General features: G+C 44.2%; 1 protein-coding gene across 1 annotated transcript; it reads right to left on the bottom strand.

Annotated features, from left to right (window-relative positions):
• Window positions 1-8,616: 8,616 nt before the first annotated feature.
• On the bottom strand, window positions 8,617-20,652 carry LOC142771785 (venom serine carboxypeptidase-like). The gene is made up of 4 exons (XM_075873646.1): window positions 20,496-20,652; window positions 14,930-15,113; window positions 14,129-14,459; window positions 8,617-9,785 (listed from the first exon to the last, which is right to left on the bottom strand). Exons 1-4 carry the CDS (start codon window positions 20,555-20,557, stop codon window positions 8,983-8,985), a joined length of 1,380 nt encoding a protein of 459 aa, XP_075729761.1. The 5' UTR covers window positions 20,558-20,652; the 3' UTR covers window positions 8,617-8,982.
• Between the last annotated feature and the right edge of the window lie 779 nt (window positions 20,653-21,431).

Here is a 21,431-nt window from a genome sequence, read left to right as displayed (position 1 = left end):
TGGCGTTTCCTAATGCGTGGTTGAAAGCAGCGTTCCACATGATTTACTTCTCGCTGTCTCTTAAGACAACGTGCATCAAGAACGTTATCATCAAAACATGACATTCAGAGCAACTTGCTGAGGCGAGCATTATTAGGCTACTTGGAACTTTTCAAACAAAGCAACTACAACATTTTCAATAGAAATCGCTCAAACCAAACGTCTCATACGCCCATCTCTTTGTGTTGTTATTACCGTTGCAGCTGACTGTACAGTATAGCGTAGGAGACAGTGACGCACCCGAAGTTCGCTTTCTCGAAACCGAAACTGCAGTGACTAATCGGTGGGAATTATCGATTACGTCATCAAATTCATTTTGTTGGTGCGACCAGTGCCTCCTTCATTTCATTCAATGCAAGTGCTAACGCGTGCTCTTCAACGGGAGCCGTCGGTCCACCTTAGTTCAGTGAGTGGTCGTGCTGCGACGCCACAGGAAGGGTGTAGGGCTGCTTGCATCACACGTGTTTCCGAGCGCTTTCCCACGGAAACGCAATAAACGTCTGTACCTCTCCAATATCACACGTCTGTCAGATTTGTTCCTTCGTGCTCTTTTATTGCGATAGCGATTATATGGACACTCTCGGCTGGATTTCGCCGCCGGCGTCGGCGTCACGGTCTGTATATGTATACACATCTATATATATGAAAACAAAGGAAAGAAAAGGATCGAGGAACAAGACTTTAGCTCATGGATTTCAGCGTAGGATCTCCGCACCGTGAATGCGAGGCGTTAACCCCTGAGCCACTGAGATTTACCTCCTTCATCGTTCGAACGGCAAGCTATTTATATCTACCACTTACCGATGTTGGTGGGCATCTAGGGGGGGGGGGGCACTATTGTGTTTTCAGCATTACCAGCAAGATGGCGCAATGAACACGTGGCGGATCTCACCTCTCACGCGTACATTGGCCCGTAGAGAGGAGGGGAGTGGACGATCTTTCGCGCGCCGTTATCATCCGGTGGGGAGGATGATATGTCTTGGCTGGCGTTGGGCTTTACTGGAACGATCCCGTTGTAGCTACGGGGCGCACAAAGGTCACTGGAATCGTTGCACAGCCTCCGTTTGCGAACGGGACGCGCTTTTCAGACACAGCGAAGTAACTGACAGGCTTATTCGCGTTCATCGGTACCTGTAAGTTTTTCGCATCATTTGTGCGTTGGAAACGTGAGGCACGTTTGGATGTGCTTGCCATTCTGCGCGTAACCTTCCAATTCGTTGCTATCGCGTTCATTGGTTCGCCTTTGCGCCAAAGATGTGACCACCCCCCCCCCCTTTTTTTTTGTGGCTGGAAGCAATGCCGTTGTCACCTCACAGTGCTACTTATGCAGCGGCGTCATCGTGACGCATTTCTTTCCATTCGTTACCAGCATAGCGCCGCGAACGGCCACATGCTATTTCAAAACACCTTACACTTACAGAGCCAGTGTGATTGCCAACGTTGATATAACGAAGAATGCAAGACGCCGCCCGACGGATCTGTACTCAACTGAACAAAAAATTATATTATTTCTGTTGTGAGGCGCGCGCTGCATGACGGGCTCTCCGCACCATGACCGCAAAGCACAGGCGAAGGCTGGGTGATGGGCAAGAGCAGGAAAGGGCTAGAGGAAAGGGTGGTGAACAGCATGATCGGGCGCATCTGACTGGCATTGAGAAAAGAGAGGGGGCGTCGGTGTGACCTACAGCAGTGACAGCAGCGACATCGGCACTGCGCGTTGAACTTGGACGTGTGTGTGTGTGTGTCGCTGGCCATGAGATGCAACAAGTCGCTTGTTTTGTGAGTTCGTTGCTGATATTTTGGGGAATTCCGCCGACGAATTCTGTAACTTGAAACCGTCGCATCGCTGGACAAGTCCGACGGCAGCGCAGTCCACGTCAATACTGGTGAGTATTGTTCTGACTGTTCTTTTTTATAGTGTGTCGTTGCGAAGCCAATCGCATTTCTAGAATAGCTTCAGCTTCTTTGGTACGAGACAGCTGCGCAACTCAAATCGTAAGATTCATTGGCCTATCGCGCCCAGTCGTGGTAACAGAGTCGCGTCGTATTAAGTGCCTGTCGGACCAATGGATTTGAAACCATGAGAGGACACTCACGGTCTCAACCTTGAAGCTGATTTGAAGAGTTGCGAGCAGCCGCAATTACCGAAACGCGCTGAACTGATCTCAAGGCCGTATAGATTTCATATATGCGTGCGCGAAATTCCATATTATTAGGAAAAGCCCATTTTCACCTCAGCGTCCCCCCCCCCCCCCCTAATTGATCGTGTGATAAAAAACTGAAGATAGCATGCTGCCCACAATGATGTACCTGAACATTCTGGCTTTCGCGGACTAATTAAGAGCCCAAATGGGGCTAACAAATAAATGCAAAAAAGAGGGGAAGTACACAACTGAAACATCAGATGTCGTGTCCTTGTGTCCTTGCTGCCATTATGTTCCATGTCGTGCATCGCCATAATTCTGCCCTGAAAATGAAGACGGACTGGTCCGACTGAGTGACAGCATGGGGCAGACTTGGCGCACCTCCACTCCGATCCCACGTAGGCCAGTAGGGGAGAGCGTATAATCTTTACCTCTCCCTCAACTGCTTCGCGTGCTCACGCCTATAATAGACCTCGAGCGCTGGTGTGATGCTAAGTGCCACTATCGTCTTGTCATTACTAGGCAACGGAATGCATCGAATTTTACCTCATACCCGCCGTTGTGTTCCTTAGGGGCTGGGGCGTCGCGCTATTGATCATCATGGGTTCAAACGCGACATCAATTTTTTGAGTACGACGACTAATACGCACAATCGCTTGATAAAAACACGTCATGTCACGACAAATCTGTTTCTCAAAGATAATGTTCGCTCCGATATACGCCTTCTAGTCCAATTAAAGACGGTGGAAGCGAAAGTATGAGCAATACTTATGCTTGTGAACTACGTGTCTGTTTTTTTTTCTTACCCTTGATTTTAAGAAATATGGCAGGCTTCATAGTTTTTCAATCTATGCTCCGGTATCGTTACCTACGAGTTGAATTTCTTGATTTCTATAATTTCGTTTTTTTTGTCGTTTAAGTGAAGTTGTCGTAAGTGCACTCTTCTAAGAAAGCGAGCTTGAGTTACTTGTATTTATAATCATGTGATGCGCAGCTGGCATTGATGTACAGTGGCGGTCTGCACAGCTGGCATTGATGTACAGTGGCGGTCACAATGTGTTGGACCACGGGATCGCGGCCACCCTTGCTGGCCGACAGAAAGCATACCGACAAGCATCTTTTTCTGAGCAACTGCAATAAAAATACAATGACCCGCAACTTCAGTGAAAGAAGAAAAAAAAAACTAAACTGCGATTTAGTCTATAGTTATACTTGTCTTGAAGTACTTGCCCCCGTGTGCCTGCGCAAATGTTTCAAGATAAAACAAAACAAAAACTCTACTTCGTGCATAGCCACATATGCCGATAAGCAGTCAGCAAGCGTTTCGTCAAGGTGTGTGCTTTACGGATGGGCAAACAGCAAGCTGGGCTGCTTTCCGCCCGTCCCCCGGCCACCCCTACCTTTGAAAATGGGATGCGCTAAGCAATCTCCCTATCGTCGTGCTCGTGAACAACAGCGCGGAATGTAGCCCTGTTGCGGCTCCAGCCACCGTTAACTTGCGCTGAACTCTTTTCCATTGAGATTGTACTTCACCACACGAAGAAAAATCTGGTCGTTTTAGATGCCCTCTGTATATACAGCATAATCAAAAGCACCTGGCCTTCAGTATGATATAACTGAGCTTAGTTAATAAACTGTATAAGCGTAATATAAAAAAATTGTAATAAACTTCATGTGACCGCGGACATATCTTTGGTTTCATTCAGTTGCTGTTGATCACTTTGGTTTAATAAATATGATTCTATTTACGTGAAAGTGAGTGTACGTAACAATATGAAAAGATCCAATCGAACAACAAAAAAAAGAAGACGATGTCACGCAGATTATGCATTTCATACGAAATAGATATTGTAATGATGAAATGTCCACTGACCTCCCCTAGTGGAGGTCAGTGGAAATGTCTGACGGAGCAATCCTAAGCAGAGAAATTACTTTTTCAAAGAAACACACAAATGCATATTGATTCGGACACGTTTTCTTAACGGGTAATTTAGTGTAGGAGCTTTCAAAAGTGGTGATTGAGCGTAGCAACAGAAAAAATATAGTTTCATTCGTTGTTGGTAACTAAAGGCTTTTATTTTTATAAGCACCGGTCAGAGCAGATGCACGTTTTGCTTCACGAACGTAATTTTCCGCGGGTCATTATGTCTACGGCTGGCGTTATGTGAGCTCGAGCAAATGAAACGTTATCCAGATAAACACTATTAAAGAAGGGCGTTTTCCGTTTGTGGACTAGACAGTTAATTGGAATCAAACTTTACCATAGAAGGGCAGCCCAGCTTCACTGGATTTAGATTTCTTCATACAGATCCACATTTGTGCCGATGGTGTTTGTTGAAAATCTTCATAGGGAACTTCATCATATGTTTTTGTTAAAAACCAATCGGAAGTGATAGTTTATTTAGAAACTTTACCATAGAGACACATCTAACCAACGCTGGTGTTATATTTCATCATACAGATACAAATTTGCGTTGATTGTTTTAAGTAGAAAATTTCACTTCCTGGCGAAATCGAGGACACATGTTTTTTAGGCGTGTTCCACGATATAGAGTATTTGCTACTCTGTTATGGGTGACCAGAAAGCGGTCCCAATCCAAATGCAGAAATGCAATGTTCTCTTAAGCTATACTACGAACAGTCAACACGCCAATTATTAACGCTGTGTGTGTTTGGAACAAAATGGTTAATGATTTTAAGTACTTGGTACTCTACTATGGGAGAGCATAAAGCCGTCGCATGTGCCTCACATTGATGATGTTATGAAAATTGAGAGACGAGTCACTGTATACAAATTTGAGCATACGCACAACGCGCCGTCACTGGATTTCAATTTCATTACACTGATGCATGTTTCTGTCGCTGGTTTCGAAGACTAAATGGCCTGATGAACTTTGTCGCGGGTTTTTATTTATCATTTATTTGTACATACTGCAGGCCCTAATCGGGCCCATGCAGATGTGGATACATAGAGGTAACATGAGACATAATAACGCTCCACAAAAAGAAAAGAAAGAAAGTATTGATACACATAGGATACTTCAGGATTCACGTGTATACAATTTTAGAAAGATCAATCTCTTCTAGACAGTTGACAAGATTCCAGCATAGAACAATTCACAGCATTGACTGGCAGCCTATTCCAAAAACTAATGGCCATTGGGAATAAAGAATACTTATGTGTATTGACATGGCTAGCAGGTTGAAAGATGACCTTAATATGGTTTGTCCTGAGTGAGTGTTCAAATGGGTCTTGTAAGTACAAATTGCGCGGTATCTTAAAATGACCGTGATAGAGGAAGTATAGGAACTTCAACCTAGAAAATATTCTTCGTTTGGAAAGTGGCTGTAGATTCGCTCTATTAATTATGTCAGTGACGCTTGAATGCCCCGAATAATTAGAGTAGATGAACCGTGCAGCTAATTTCTGAATGCGTTCAATTTTGTCTATTAGGTGTTGGTGGTGGGGACTCCACCAACAACACCTAACAACACTTTTTATTTTACAAAGAGGGTTCAGCTTAAATTGAGGACGACGCAGCGAGCAATGGAAAGAAAAATGGCAGGTGTAACATTAAGATACAAGAAGAGAGCAGAGTGGATTCGGGGACAAACGGGGGTTAAGGATATCATAGTTGAAATAAAGAAGAAAAAATGGACATGGGCCGGGCATGTAGCGCGTAGACAGGATAACCCCTGGTCATTAAGGGTAATAAACTGGATTCCCAGAGAATGAAGCGGGTTAGGGGGAGACAGAAGGTTAGGTGGGCAGATGAGATTAAGAAGTTCGCGGGTATAAATTGTAAGCAGCAAGGACAGGACCGGGTTAACTGGCGGAACATGGGAGAGGCCTTTGTCCTGCAGTGGACGTAGTCAGGCTGATGATGATGATGATGATGATGATGGTGGTGGGGACTGCATATTATGTCGGCATATTCTAAGGCAGGGCGAATAAGAGTCTTGTATGTATTTAATTTGACTTGGGCCGGAGCATTTCGCAACCTTCTTCTAAGAAAGGATAGCTTCCCTACCGCTTTTTTGCAGACGGTGTCGATATGAGGTTCCCAACTTAAGTTTGCTGAAAGCGTGACACCAAGGTGTTTCTCCTGATCACTTTTAGGGAGTTCAATATTTTCTAAAGTGTACGAAAAATTAAGCAGATTCTTCTTACTAGTGAATGTGAGACATTTGGTTTTAGGTGCGTTCAGTCTCATGCCCCATTTCTGGCACCAAGCGCAAATATTTTTTAGAGAGTTATTCAAGCCGATTTGGTCCTCTAAATGTTTTACAACTGTATACACGACACAATCATCTGCGAAAAGCCGCATCTGGATTGGTGACTGTATACAAAATTGGATATCATTGATATAAATAAGAAATAGTAGAGGTGCAAGGACTGAACCCCGCGGTACTCTCTAATACACATGGAGGCTATCGGACATATCCGTGTTTACGGCTGCACGTTGTGTTAAGCAGAAGCGATACCTTAGTTAAGAAAGCCGAACATTTATTTTACGATCAGCGCAGTAAACTGGCAGAGAAGAATTTTATTTTGAATTAAAATCAGCTAGTACGATTTCCACAATCGAGACAGATTGACACTGTGCGATATCACGGTTGGCGCTGATATTTCTTTGTAAGAAGATTAAGTTCTTTAAAACTCTTACTTTGGTCGTTACCACGGTGGAAGTCAACTTCCTTTGTGATTCTACCATGCATGAATCGAGTTTCCACTTTTGGCTAACCGTGGCATGCTAGAGTCAACCAGGGAACTGACCTGACTGTTCCTGACCTGACTGTTCAGACGAACTGTCCCTTTCCGGAACCTGTCAAGTAAAATTCTGGCATTTTAAATGCAAAGTTTTCTTAGCGAACTTCTGTGACTTTTAGCGTATCTATCTATCTATTCAGCCGCCTACGTCTTTTAGCTCTCCTGGCCGACTTGATAATGCTATCGATACCAAAATCGGTTTGGCATAACATGACTTTATGGCGAACATAATTGACTAGTCATAACAGAAAATAATGACACGTATGTCATGAATGTCGTGATTTATATTTCATGGTCTTGCTGTTCTTGCGGTGGTTTCATTCAGATGACATTGCAAAACTGGTATGGTATGAGATGACCTCATGGCGAATATAAGTGACAGACCCTAACGTGGTAATCATGACATGCATGTTGTGATTTTCATGTTGTGAGCAATCATGAATACACGCTATGCTCATGGTGCGCTCGCGGTCGTTTTGCTAGCTTCACATATACAAAATTTGGTATCGCATGACATGAATAGACGATGAAGCAAATTAACGTCCAATCTTGATAAATGATGACAAGCGTGTGCTGTAAGACAAGACTAAATGCTACGCTCATGGTGGAATTGCGACCGTTTCGCTAGCTCCACATATACCAAATTTGGTATCGCATGACGTGAACAGACGACGAAGGTAAATGACACATCTAAACATGGTAATCATTGCATAGAAGTCATGTATGGCATAAATTAGGTCCGCCTCGTAACGTTGTGCTGATTTTAAAGTGCCATATCAATCTTCCTGATTCGTGCTTCGCATATAATCGATTCCCACAGGACGCGGGATCTGCCTTTTTTTTTTTTCAGGCGAAATCCTCAGACGCCTCATCAAACACAAGAGTATACTCTTAGTGACGCAAACATTCACCATGAACCACGTCATTCCATGATGCCACCATCGTGAGGTTGAAGTGCACGAATATTTGTGACGTTCCTACCTTAGAAGTGCGGCAGCTTGGGCTAGTTGGTATGACACGACGTTAGTTATAGCGCGGCATAACTATTGTTGTGTCTACGACGTCACACAACATGACGACGTTATGTAACAGAGTGACGTCATCACGCGACACCATCGTTTAATCAATTGTAGGTCGATTACAAAGGCTTTCCAAAATCAGCTGCTGCGCAGAAAGTTGTCAGGAGTCCGACACTAAGGGCTGTACAAAAGCACTTTGACTGCAGGAACTTTACATAGGGAAGGGGTGTGTGAAGGGTGTTGATCAATCTTTGGTCTACTACGAATAAAAGGGGCACTTTCTTTTTCGAGTCAGCTTCGGCAAATGCATATAAAACAATTTCGACCTTTATTTGCACATGTAAAAATTACACAGTCAGCGCTCGCCACCATCCTTGGTCGAGTCGACGGAGGGCAACTAGGTAACCTCACCTTCGGTTTTCACTAGGCATGGAGTTGTCTTCGAAAGCCCTTGTCATCGTGCGAGACGTATGCGGTTATGAGTAGTGATGAACATTTCAAGATATGACTTTTTTTGTTCAGTGTTTCGTGGAGTTTGCTTTTTAGTGAACAGCAGGGCGACTTGCTGACTTGCTTGCTGACTGCATTGACTTCCAAAAGCATGCAGGTGGTCGTGCGGTCACATTCAGGAGTCTTTAGAGTATTGCGTAGCTAAGCTGTTTGTTTATTGTGGCCCTGAATAAGGACTCTACCCACTATGAAGCCTGGGCAGCACCTCTCCTCTTTTATTTTTTTTCAATAAATGTTTTCACTCACTCTCCCACATGCGTTCCGAGGGCGGCTATTCTTGACTGTTCGCGTCCGTATGTAGATAAAACAAAAAAAGGTATACACAAATAATAAGGGTGGCGCAACTGGCAAAACCCTCTAACGCCACACGTTTACCGATCACAGTTACGATTTTGTAGTGCCATTCGTGTATACGAAAGCGTTGCGACGGGATTCATTCTTGCAGAACATGTCAACTCAGCCCGTAGATCTTCCCGGTAGTGACATCCAAGCGTTTATATTACGCAATGGTGGAACATGAAGTGATAAAGTTCTTCAGAAGGTGATTGATCTCGTTAGACTTATCCACGGCAGCGTAGTGTCCCGCTCCGAGTACCACTGCCTCGGTGAAATCGCGAACTCGAACGACGTAACCGCTTATGCCGTCTGAACCACCGTTCGCGCTCCACACTTGTCGAGGCGCACTTCGGTATTCCGATGCACCCGCCCAGTTCAAAGTACGGAAATAGTCACGCAGCTTGTTCGAAGGAAACAGCGTGTCGACTTGTCCCGTGTAAAACAGCACCTTACTCGTGTTTAGCAGCAGCTCCAACTGAACCGTGATGTCTCTGACGTAGTCAAGTGCTAAGCTGGTCAGCAGGACTCGGTTGTCCCGTTGAAACGGGACATCGAGTCCTACGTGAATGGCTTTCCTGAATCCCTTTGTGTTTGCGTATTCGTAGTACTTGCGCATGTTCGCCGGCTGTTCAGAGTACAGCGCACTCGCTTGGTTGTTGTACAGTGTCAGGTTTTGAAACAAGGTGGGGCTCGTGTCGTCGGTGAAGATGGTGTGCAGTAGAATCGTCAAGGCTTCCAGTACTTTGCCCTGCCCGAACAAGTTCTTCATCTGGTCGAACTGCTTCGCGAATGCATCGCGACCTTCCTGGGTGACCATAGAAGCTTCGTAGAGGAATTCGCTTGAGTCTGCAATGTCGAAGATTGGTCCCAGGAATCCGTCTCCCGCAACCGCTCCCTTGAAGTTCAGCGGCACACGTTTGACTTGCGCGGTGAGCAGGTGGTTTGCGATTGCAACGCCGTACCTCGCTGTAAAAAAAACAAGAAATTCATAAGCTTTGGTTGCATCTGGTTTGTTCCTCATACTTCGCTTATCTTTGCAAAAGTTCGTTCAGTAAATTGCTTTTCATTTTCAGTAACTTCAGCAACTGTGGCGTAGCTGTCCACCACCGCCGCCGATGTCCGTAACGACCACTAAACACAATAGGGAGTTTTAGTGCTGGGTACCCAAGCGGCTTGCGTACCCAGGACGTTGGGGCGGCGGTATTGCGCATGCGCGAAACCCCAAACAGATGCGTTGCAAGACCGCTGGGGTGATGGGGCCATGCGCCCGCGCGGCCATAAATAACGCTGTCACCAATGGCCTCCTAGCGGAGATAAGCTGCTCTGGTGCACATGCTGGCGCATCAGGTTACCCGTGACGTCACCCACCTTCACGGCGAGCAAAGCCGAGGCTGGCCAGAGCCACCACTTTGACTTTGAAGTTTTAAGCACAAATAATATAGTGGCTAGCCACTATACAAATATCGTGGCACAAAGGCGCGAAATCTCGGACAGCATGGATCGGCCGCCTTGTAAGGTCCACCTTCGCAGGAACTCACGATATCCGCACTGTGGATACTCTAGCCGTCGAGTTAAAATAAGCGTAAGTGAGAGCACCGATAGCGATTACATTCTTTCAGTCAGATTACCAAAGCTACAATGGCCTGGAACATAGAAACTAAAAATATGCTAGCCCCCCCCCCCCCCCCCCCCCGACCAACCGAATAAATGGCGCTATCTAGTGCGGCCATAGTGAACCATTGCACGAAGTGTCACAAGATGTCGACACCCTCGTTACAACAATTTTGTATTTTTAACCTTTTTGCGTATACCAGGATACTGTACACAATGAAAAAAAGTGTCCTGAGCACTATGTATGTTTAATTTAACATTTTGAATCACAAAAATAATTAATCAATACTTATGCGACAAGACGCTATGGTGCTGCGAGCGCGTGTGACCTTCGTGCCGCTTGCGTTTGCGTGCGCGCCTCTATAAGGCATTCCAGTTGGGTATGGGTTGGGTACGCAACGCCCCAAGAGCTTGGGTACCCAGCACTAAAACTCTCTAATGAGAAAAAAAAATGTTTAGGCGTGTGGTGTATTTGAACCTAGAACGTCTGCGTGCATGGCTTTTGAGTATTTTACACACAGAGCCCTATAGACACCTGGTGGATCTCTCAATTTTTCATGGTGTGATGAATAATGGTAGAATGGCTGCTTCCATACTTTGCAAAATTATGATGTATGGCGTGGTGGGTACCTTGCCCAGTTCACCATAGCGTATTCTTCTAGCACTTATATTATTCGACCCAAAACAGTTTACAGCGGGCTCTGGAAAAGCTGCTCCTCTAGCTTTCATTGGCGTGACGTTTTTATTAATTCCTCTGCATGCTATCTGTTCGTGGGTATTGTCTTCTATGCGTCCTATTTATATATATATATATATATATATATATATATATATATATATATATATATATATATATATATATATATATATATACTTTAAAGGCCTCTAGGGCATTACATAAGGGGGTTTCATACAGTAATCAGTGACAACAGCAATTTTTTAACAAGAAAACATGCGCAGGATACGCAGTCTGTCAACCAAGATAAGCTAGAAATAACACAGCAAGGTTTTCACAAGCGAGCACATTGAAAGAGCTGTACGATAAGATTGTCCAACACATTCAAGGAACGTAAATAATGCAGACTGAAAAGATGATTGCTGTGTATGCGTTACAATGCTGGCAGGCAGAGCAGTCCATTCGGTTATCGCTAAGACAAGGGGTGAGTAATGGTGTTTTTTTGTGCGAGAAAGTATAGGTTCAATTTTCTGATCATGTTCAACGCTTGCGGAAATGTACAAAGCAGGGTGAATGAACGTATGGCGGAACGGCGAATCACTGTGGTATAATTTCTAGAAGAAAGATAAGCGGAAATATTTCCTGCGCATGGCAAGAAAGGGGGATTTAAAATTTTCTTAATGAATGACACACTTTCATAGCGGGAATAACATGACAAAATAAATCGCCCGGCTTTGTTTTGGACAGCTTCGAGCGTATCAGTAAGGGTTGCTGTGTGGGAGTGCCATACTACGGAAGCATATTCTAGGGTTGGCTGGATAACAGTATTGTATGCGTGAAGTTTGGTGTCGTTGTTTGCAAGTTTCAGGTGGCGCTTAAGAAGACCAAGTTCCCGTAGTGCTTTCGCGGTAATGTATTCTACGTAGCTAGTCCAGGTTGTATCAAAGTGGAATAAAATACCTAGGTATTTAATAGATGGAACTGTTTGAATTACCAAGTTGTTTATGACATACTAATTGGGCGAAGGATGTGCAACGGATGAAAAGCGTACGTGTTTGGTTTTGTTTACATTTATTTCCATTTGCCATAAACTGCACCATTCTGATAATTCTGTCAAGTCGGACTGCAAGATTTTTACGTCGTTTGGTTCGGGTTATAAACTACGCAATCGTCTGCAAAGAGGCGCAGTGAAGAGTTAATATTGGATCCGATATCATTAATATAGACTAGAAACAACAAAGGCCTATTACGGAACCCTGTGGTACCCCGGATTTGACGGGTCTGGGGGTAGAGATAACGTTAAGTTTAACTGACTGAACCCTGTTAATAAGACATCCGCTTATCCACTGGGTTGTTTTATCGCCTAGCTGCAGATTACAGATTTTAGTCATCAACCTTTTGTGTTGCACGCGGCCAAACGCTTTAGAGAAATCTATAAAAATTGCGTCAGTGCAGCGGGAGTTATTCAGGGAATCATTAAGGTCAGTTCTCAATTTGAACAGCTGAGGTTCGCTCGAGCGGTTATTGCGGAAGCCATGTTGGTTATCTATTAGCAAGTTATTTTTATTGAAGTGAGATGCGATGTGCGTAAACAGAAAATACTCGAGTATTTTGCACGCAATAGAAGTAAGTTAATTATTAGCACATGATTTTAACCCAGATTTGAATATAGGTACCACTAACGCTGACTTCCAATCATATGGAACGCAACCTGTGTTCAGTGACTGCTGAAATATTTTTTTTTCAATAGGTACAAGGATTTTTCAGCGGTTGATTTCAGAAGTTTGGTGCTAATGCCATCGGGCCCTGGACTCGTCTTCTACTCAAGTCGCTCAATGGCATGTGCTACGCCATTTTCGGTGATTTCTTTTGGGAGAACGATATCATGAATGACGGTCTCTGGTAGGTCGAGTGAATCTAATGGAAGCTCATTTGAAAATACCAATGCAAACTGATCGCTGAATATTTCCGCAGTTTCCTCAGCCGACGGAGAATCGCCATGCTCACCGTCCAGCAAGGTCGGAGAATCAGTGTTTTTAGGGTTTACCTCTTGTCAGAGTGCCAAAGTTTTTTTAGGGTCAGTTTTGAGGAGGTTAGGCAGTGTGCAATTGAAAAATTTATGTTCGGCTTCTTTAATGATGGCTTCGGTTTTTCTCGATACATTCCTATAGTTATCCCAGTCTACTGTCGATTTTGTCCGAGACGCCTTCCTAAATGCAGGCTTCTTTTTATTAAGACTTCTTTTCACATACTGTGTGAGCCACGGATCGTTTTTGGTCGATCTAATTGCCATTTTTGGTACGCAACTATCTTAGATTTGTTTTAATATGTCACGAAATTTAATCCAGTTTTCGTTTGCAGTGCAATTTGCAAAGATGGCTTCCAACTGGGGTGTAACTCTTCCAGCATATGATTCATTTTCTCGACATTGGTGCGTGCATAATTGAGTATGTGCTTGTCAGTTATGGTTTTATCGGGCAGTGGGATAGATAAGGAGCAACGTACGGTGCGGTGATCGCTGATTTCCTCCAGGACATGAGTTGGGGGGGGGGGGCAGCAGCAGTGTCTTGCAACTGATCTTCGAACATAACCAATGAAATCGACTGTCTCAGTCAAATAGTGGTCGTATGCCCGATGAACTGGTACCCGCTAAGGTTGACGAATTAGTAATTTTCATAACAAAGTCGGAAGAAGTGCTTCGGTTATCCTTGCTTTTGGGGGGAGGGCAAAGGGTGCAGGTGGAAATTATAAGGTAGCTGTAGCCATCCCCCGCCGTCAGTGGCCTTAGGTCCTAACCACACTGGAACCGCCTTTCTTCGTCTCACATCGTTCACGACCAAGCTGGTCGTGCCATCTGTGGGTGTATCTGAGAACCAGAGCGTGACAAGCGTCGCAGAAAACTTATGTGTCGTCATGCTCAGACGTAGAACAACCTTGCTCTCAAAAGGAGGGGCGAGTGAGATAGAGAAAGAGAGAGACCACACACTTTCGCACAAGCGTATTACTTGAAGTGAATCCCTACCTCCGTACGACTCCCCGGCGACGTAGAAATCTCGCCCTTTGTATTCGGGGAAGAGTACCAAGAACTGCCTCAGGAATTCCACGACCGCCGCGCTGATGTCTTCCAGGCTCTGCGCGTAACCCAAGGGGTCCTTCGTGAAACTGTAGCCGGCTCCGACGGGCACGTCGAGGTAGATGACGCTCGCGTCTTCCTGGACAGTCTGCAGCCGCTCATGTAGCCTTCCGTCGGCGTCGATGGCTAGGGGTCCGATCTGGAGAAATTGGCCGAACAGGGAGGAGAGGCCCGGACCACCTTGCGTCCACAGCATCAGCGGCGCTGTCGAAGGATTTGTCTGAAAGATTCATGCTCTGTGAGCTCGCAAAATGTAACGTAATTTCATATGTTGAAGTAGTGAAAATGAATTATGTTTTTGCTTGGAATCCTTGTGGTGGGCCTTGTGACAGTTTTTAAGTGGCAAATATGATATTGTTTTTTTCTTTGAAGTCTAGTGGTGGGCACTGTTAGAGAGTTTTATAACTTAAAAAAAGCGAGGTGGACAGATGAAAATTGGAAGTTTACAAGGGCCTACAGCAGCAGTCTTTTTGACCTTTTATACGCAGTGCCGTGGAAATTTAAAGATGACAGAGAGATGATCATGTATGGGTCATTACAAGCAAGAGGGGCAAAAGGGAGTGAGTAATAATAAATAAATAAATAAATAAATAAATAAATAAATAAATAAATTGTACACATGAATCGTACTCATATGCTGAGTATTCTGTGATAGTTTAAAACGGGATCTTCATAGGGGCAGACACTCACCTTCGCCTCTATGTAGAGAAAGAAGAGGTTACTTCCGGTGGTCTTGTTCACAGTGACGAACCCGGAGTGAGCCGTAGCATCTGCCTCTTTCGCGAAGAGCTCCACCCTGCTTTTGGCCCTTGCTTCTTGGTAATTGTTCTGCTCAATTAACGGCGTCAAGAATAGTGGCTCCGAATCTGTAGAACTGAAAGAAAATTGGCATACGCTGGTCATTTGACTTTTGAAGTGAAAACTTGCTATCGTTTGGAAAAAAAGTCAGTTTTGCCAGAGATGTTAAACAGTGTTTGTGATACCAACATATTTGAATGTTTTACGAAGCAAGACTAGCATACGATCTCGCGCAACTCTACAAAATCCTGGTGTAAAGGCACAATTACACTAGATTGACACGGCTCTGACATGACCCTGATGAGGACACGAGGCAAACGCAGTCCATCGGCCAACATGCCGCCTGCTGACGAAGCCGCCAGAACCCATGGTCACACTAGGCCGTCGACGACGACGACGCTTCAAAAGACGGCATGTGATCGTAGCGTAACATAATGATAGACCGAAAACACCAACAATACGCATTGACAGACCTGTTGTCGGGAGATCTGTGGCTGAGCGAAATTTTGCCCACATCTTTATTTCAAACGACCATGAAGGGTAAAATTTTGGGGGAGATAATAATGCTCTAATGCTTCGATGCTGTTTGAATAGACATCTTGTGCACCCCGCGGAAGTAATTTTTTCGTTTCTCTTTTGTGCATCCCCAGCCCCGTCCCTCGACGCTGTGAATTATGGCGGGGTCAGCGCCGCGTAGCCGGAGAGGGAGAATGGCAGAGCAGGGAGCATGGCTGAAAATGACGTGCAGGTGTGCAAGTTTAGTCGGTGTCGCTGCGCGTGCCTCCAGTGTGACTACAGAATTGGCCAACGACAGGCTGTGAGCAGGACAAGTCACGGACGGAGTCTTCCAGAGACCATCGGCGGACTGTTTGCGTGGTAGCGTAAATATGACGACGACAAGGCAAATGACACTGCTAAAAACAGTAGGCAGACCGAATTACGCGTCGTTTCTCTCTAGTGTAGACGCACCTTAAGAGAACACGGCGGCTTCATGTGCACTTCTGGCCCCGTTTTTTTCTTGCTGAGAGTGCAGCCCGTAGAAGCTCCCACCTTCTGTGGGGGACATCTTCTTGTTCGCTCATGAGATAAGCGCACGCGCAAACGACCCCGGCCGGAAAGGCGATGTTCGCTTCACGGAAAGAGGAGGATAGCGCATCCTTCCCAGTACATGTATATACATGAATGACGGCGGCGGCGATGGCAAAAACCAGCTGAGGCTGTCCATATAGTTGCTGTCGCAATACAAAGGAAACCAGTCGAGAGGTATGGATGTTGTATGTTTCATGTAGTGTGCGCACGCGGTTGTGTACGCAGCATACCGCTTGCATGTAAGTGCATGATTCATATAGGGGGAAAAAAAGCTCACGTGTAAGGGAGTACGCATACTTGCTCGATGGCCCAGTTTTTATTCGTTTGACTGACCATTGTAATTGTAGAAGATTTGACTGCGAGCTGTTTCTTCGAAAGTACACGTCCTAGCAGCGACGCTGTTCTTGGTCAAGCCTTTTACGTCCGTGATACGTGGTAACACTTGCGGGCCTCGTGAACGGTTAAACGCCACACACATAGGATAAATTCCACTACTGACCCCTGCAGCGCAAAAATAGAGAGAGCAGTTATCCCAACAAGTGGGTATGTGCCAAAGAAATCTGTGCGGTAACCACCCCAAAGCTTAATGAAGAGTGTTTAATAGAGAACAGTGATACAACGTATCTTGAGGACCTGGAAAACATAATTGTACGGCTGTGAGCCGAGGAAGGAGAAGGGGAGGAAAACGGGAAATGCTGTAATTTCTTTGGAATTATCATTTACTTAATCATTTCATTTCTTGGTTCTTTACCAAGTTTATTCGTAGGTTACCTTATATTTGTCTGATTTTATATTCGCTAGATGACCGAATAACTACTTTTTCTTCATCAAAATTTAAAATTGTTTTTCCCCATTACTTTGACCGCTGGTATAATAGCCAATGCCCCGTAGTGGGTACAAGCCACGAGGTACAAGCAAGCTTGCCGATAGCCTGATGGTTCTATACCGCAGAGTCGCGCCTCGTCTCGGAACTCTTTTTCAAATCGACCCTAATGTTCGTGAAAGGTCAATTGTGTTTGCAGTGCTGGCTATCTACTTTTATAAACGTTACTTATTCTGTGATACAGGCGCATGTCGAGTTAAGGTCAACTTTAGTTAGGCGCCATCCGGTGAAGTTGATTTATATAGCAGGTAATAATAATAATAATAATAATAATAATAATAATAATAATAATAATAATAATAATAATAATATAGTAATAATAGCTTTTATTTCTACAAAAAAAAACAGTGCATGTGACTAGGCCTGCCAAAGCCAATTGGTGGCTTGAGTGGCAGAGCCTGGCAGACAGCAAAACAAACCGCACGCGTTACAAGATTGTATTTCATGGCCTAAGAGGGATGATAGGACAAAAAAAAAACAACGTGCATAGAAGATTAAAAACAACCCGGCATACAAGCATTATACAACAGTTACAGCAATTGAAAGTGAAAAGGTATAAAGAAAAAAAAAGAACAGAATTATAGCAATTGCTTCTTAAGGAAAGTACCACACTGGATGATTGGGCAGCATCATGCTTGCAAATGAGTGTATATGAAATAACACACGACATGCATTACAATTATAGACAGATATGGCGTAGCAGTTTCTTTAATTTGTATTTTGTTTTTGTGCGAAAAATGCTGAGGGGTAGTACATTGAAATCGGTCGGGACGTAATGGGCTCGTATTCAATTTCCATACTTTGTTGAACACCGCGGCCTCCAGTAACGTACTTTGGGCCTTAAAGAACGAGAAGTAACATACGGAACCATGAATTCTTTGGAACAGAAATGCTTTAAAACAACCATTTGAATTAACAGATCATTGAAGTTAAGCACAAACAGCATTTTGAAAATGTCTCTTTCAGAATTCATGTTCAGGTCGTAAGACCTGAACATGAATTTTTTAAAAAATTGAACGCAATATTCTTTTTTTTTTTCCATTGTGCCATCGGACAGCACAGTGTCCGTAAATTGTTATTCTTTATTGCAGTATACTGTAACCTAAAGCGTGGGCTATCATCTTACGTACTGAAAATGGCATGTGGTATCTTATGTTATATAATAGACATGACACAGCGCAAAGTCTTTTGCAAACATAGGCGAGATGACTATTCCACGAAAGATCGCTGTCAATGTACAAGCCAAGGTATTTCACAACAGATGAATACTGTAATGGCCTACAAGAGCAGGAAGAACAGTCAGAACAATGCAAAATGAAAGGATAGTCAAGGGTTACTTTCTTCAATGGATTATGGAGGCAGATTAGATCAGATTTAGACACATTTATATTAGTAAGGTTATCTCAAAACCAATTCATGGCTTTAGTGGCAGCTGACTGAATAAGAGTAATCGCCTCATAAAAGTTGTTTGCAGTCGTCACGATCACAGTTTCGTCGGCGTATTGATATATAGAAACCGGTATCGCGCTGTGAAGGTCATTTACAAAAAATATTGAATAGCAGCGGACTAAGAATTGATTCTTGTGGAATGCCGGTTTTGATGATTTGGAACGCGCTGTGAGAATGTTCAACGGATACAAGTTGACGCCTGCCTTGGAGGAAATTCGCCAACATGTAAACAGAGCGCCAAAATATTTTTGCGCTGTTTTTACATCCAACTATGAACGACCAACTTGCATAGCTTTCACTTCAAGTTTTTAGGTAGCATGCCCAACGCTAGCATCCGCGCGAGCACCAGCGCTTCATATTAGCTTGCCGCTTCTGGTATTACTAATATCGATATTGTTCCTGGAATCGTTACGAATCTGGAAACAACTTGCGATATAAAACATACGCGTCTGTCTGAAGTCTGTGCGTGCATATGTACCACATATTTAGCATCACTTCGTAACGTTTCGCCCAATAAAAATCGCAATACAGTCACCTTCCCTCCGCATTCTTCGCGTGGCGTCTATTCCCAAACCACGTGGTATCTACCCACTTTTTTCATGTCATGACCAGTAGGTCATACCAGTCAAACCACCTTACCCTACTATACTCATTTCGCTTTACCGCAAGTTAAAAGGGGGATCATGAGAGCACCCCTTATGTAGGCGGCTAGATAGACCGATAGGTGGATAGACACGCTAAAAGTACCTGCAGTACGCAAAGAAAAAAATCGCATTTAAATAAATTGCACCTATTGTACCGGGAAAAGAAGTAGGATTCGTGGTATGTCTTATTGCGCTTCTCTTACAGGGGTAAAACACGTTCCCCCCCGTTCATTAAAAGGAGTACAACCAACTATATCAAGGATTTCTACATTAGCTCACCTTGTTTTAAGTTACAGTATTTATTTTTCTCAGTAGCGAATTACGAATTATCTGCGCAGGCTCAACGTTTTGGGTCAATGAGTTGAGCATGGTCTCGAAAGGAGTTCGTCACTGAGCAAATAACCACCTTTATGCGCGACCGCCGTTCTGATGAAAGAAACTTGAGCGCCAAGAATGCTCTCTCTCTGCCGGCTTGTGTGACAGGTGCGCTAAAGTCCACTAACGTTAATATACACGTCTCTGGTTAACAGTCTTTTCGTTTTTCGCGATATTTCAACTCGTCTTTATTTCAAATTTCTTCCCTAGATACGCACTAATACGGTCCCCAAAGCCATTCCTTTACTCTCGCGTTGCGTGGCCTCGGATTTTCCGAATCGCGATGCTTATCGGGAAGCATAAAACTGTAAAATATACTTTGGTCTTATTCCGGAACTGCGTTGGTTACGTTTTCATTCTGCCCAAAATGTAATTTATTTTTTCGTTTCCGGTTTTTGTTCCGTTCTGACACACTGGACATATCAGATCTCCAACAGAGTTTCGTTACAGACGGCAGGCAAACAACGGCTTGTGTTCTCCCAAAATACAGACACCAAAGTTTTCTGTCGTCGTACGGCGTTGTACGACGACAGAGTACGCGTTGAGAGACACACCACGGCGTTGAGAGACACACCACGGTGGCCTATTGGCTTAGGGCTTGTACACGCGCTACACTCACAGCCACAGCGCACGTGGCGGGACACCTGCCGCGCCCTGATTGCACTTGGCTGCTGACCCACAGGTCGCGGGATCGAATCCCGGTCACGGCGGTTGTATTTTCGATGGAGACGAAGATGCTTGGGGCCAGTGTGCCTAGATTTAGGCGCACGCTAAATAACGCCGGGTGGTCTGGATTACCGCAGCCCTCCATGGTGGTTTTGGAACGTTAAACCCGCGCAATTATTATTATTATTACTATTATTATTACTAATCTCCTTATTTTATATTTTTGTCTTTTTCAACTAGGTAGCTTTCATCGCAGCCCACAGTAGAAGCGGCAAAGGTGGCTCCTGGTTACAGTACCACACGATGTTAAAGAAAAATATTCAATATTTGAAATAAATGTGGCGCAACTCACCTGCAAACGAGGCCTAGTTGATGCACTACGAGAAGCAACGTCCAGGTCATGTAGGGCTTCATTTTTCGCGGTGTGTTCCTCGATGCGGGACTCGCTCTAAGGACTCAGTGTCGAGGGCTTTTTTTTATATCGCGAAAACTTGTCAGCTGTTTTGCTAATATTGTACATTGCAAATTACAACGTCAATGCTTTTGTTCGGCCGGCTCTTGCAGGCTCGTTTCATTTTACTCCGAGAGAATGCTGTGTGTGCGAAGTATGTTTTCGTTTGTTTTCGTCTGATCTGCGTCATCTGAATGTCTGCGAACGTCCCGCTATCTACGCTTGTTTCCAGGTGAACAACTGTTTGAGGCATTTTTTAAGTGTACATAGAGCGGTTTCATTTTCATTTATCTGATTGGGCGACCAGGTGTTTCATTTCACTCTGATGGAATGCTGCCTGTACGAAGTATAAAATAAATTTTTTTTGTATAGAATAAAATATTTTTTTTGTGACCTGTGCCGTCTCATAATCATATGGTGGTTCTGGGACGTTAAACCCCACATATCATATCATTTCTTGTGACCAGAAGTATTTCCCTTGTGCTCAGATTTCGGCGCACGTTAAATAACCCCAGGTGGTCGAAGTTTTTTGGAGCCCTCAACTACGGCGTCTCTCATTGTCATATGGTGGTTTCGGGACGTTAAACCCCACAAACCAATCAAGCTGATTTATCTCGGTGTCGACAAACGGATCGCTATCTATACACTTGTTTTCGGTGAACAACAGTTCATTGCACTTTTGGAGTGAAGTATAGGCCATTTATTTCTAATACGTTATATCTCAAACCGGTGACATGTATATTGCACTCACGTCACAGAGTAACATAATAAAAATTAAGAGTGGTCATTCTGAAGCAGGACTGATAGTTGTGTGCTGTTACTGCCCATAACGGTCAC

Source organism: Rhipicephalus microplus, chromosome 9 (genome assembly GCF_043290135.1).
Source record: "Rhipicephalus microplus isolate Deutch F79 chromosome 9, USDA_Rmic, whole genome shotgun sequence".
NCBI classification, from domain to species: domain Eukaryota; kingdom Metazoa; phylum Arthropoda; class Arachnida; order Ixodida; family Ixodidae; genus Rhipicephalus; species Rhipicephalus microplus.
The sequence above is the reverse complement of the archived record's forward strand: the minus strand, read 5'-3'. Positions and strand labels throughout refer to the sequence as shown.

Coding starts and splice junctions, on each gene's coding strand:
- LOC142771785 (XM_075873646.1), bottom strand. CDS start 20,557: ATGAAGCCCTACATGACCTGGACGTTGCTTCTCGTAGTGCATCAACTA. Junction 15,114..20,495: donor CAACTAGGCCTCGTTTGCAG/GTGAGTTGCGCC, acceptor ATTTTCTTTCAG/TTCTACAGATTCGGAGCCAC. Junction 14,460..14,929: donor TTCTCTACATAGAGGCGAAG/GTGAGTGTCTGC, acceptor TGAATCTTTCAG/ACAAATCCTTCGACAGCGCC.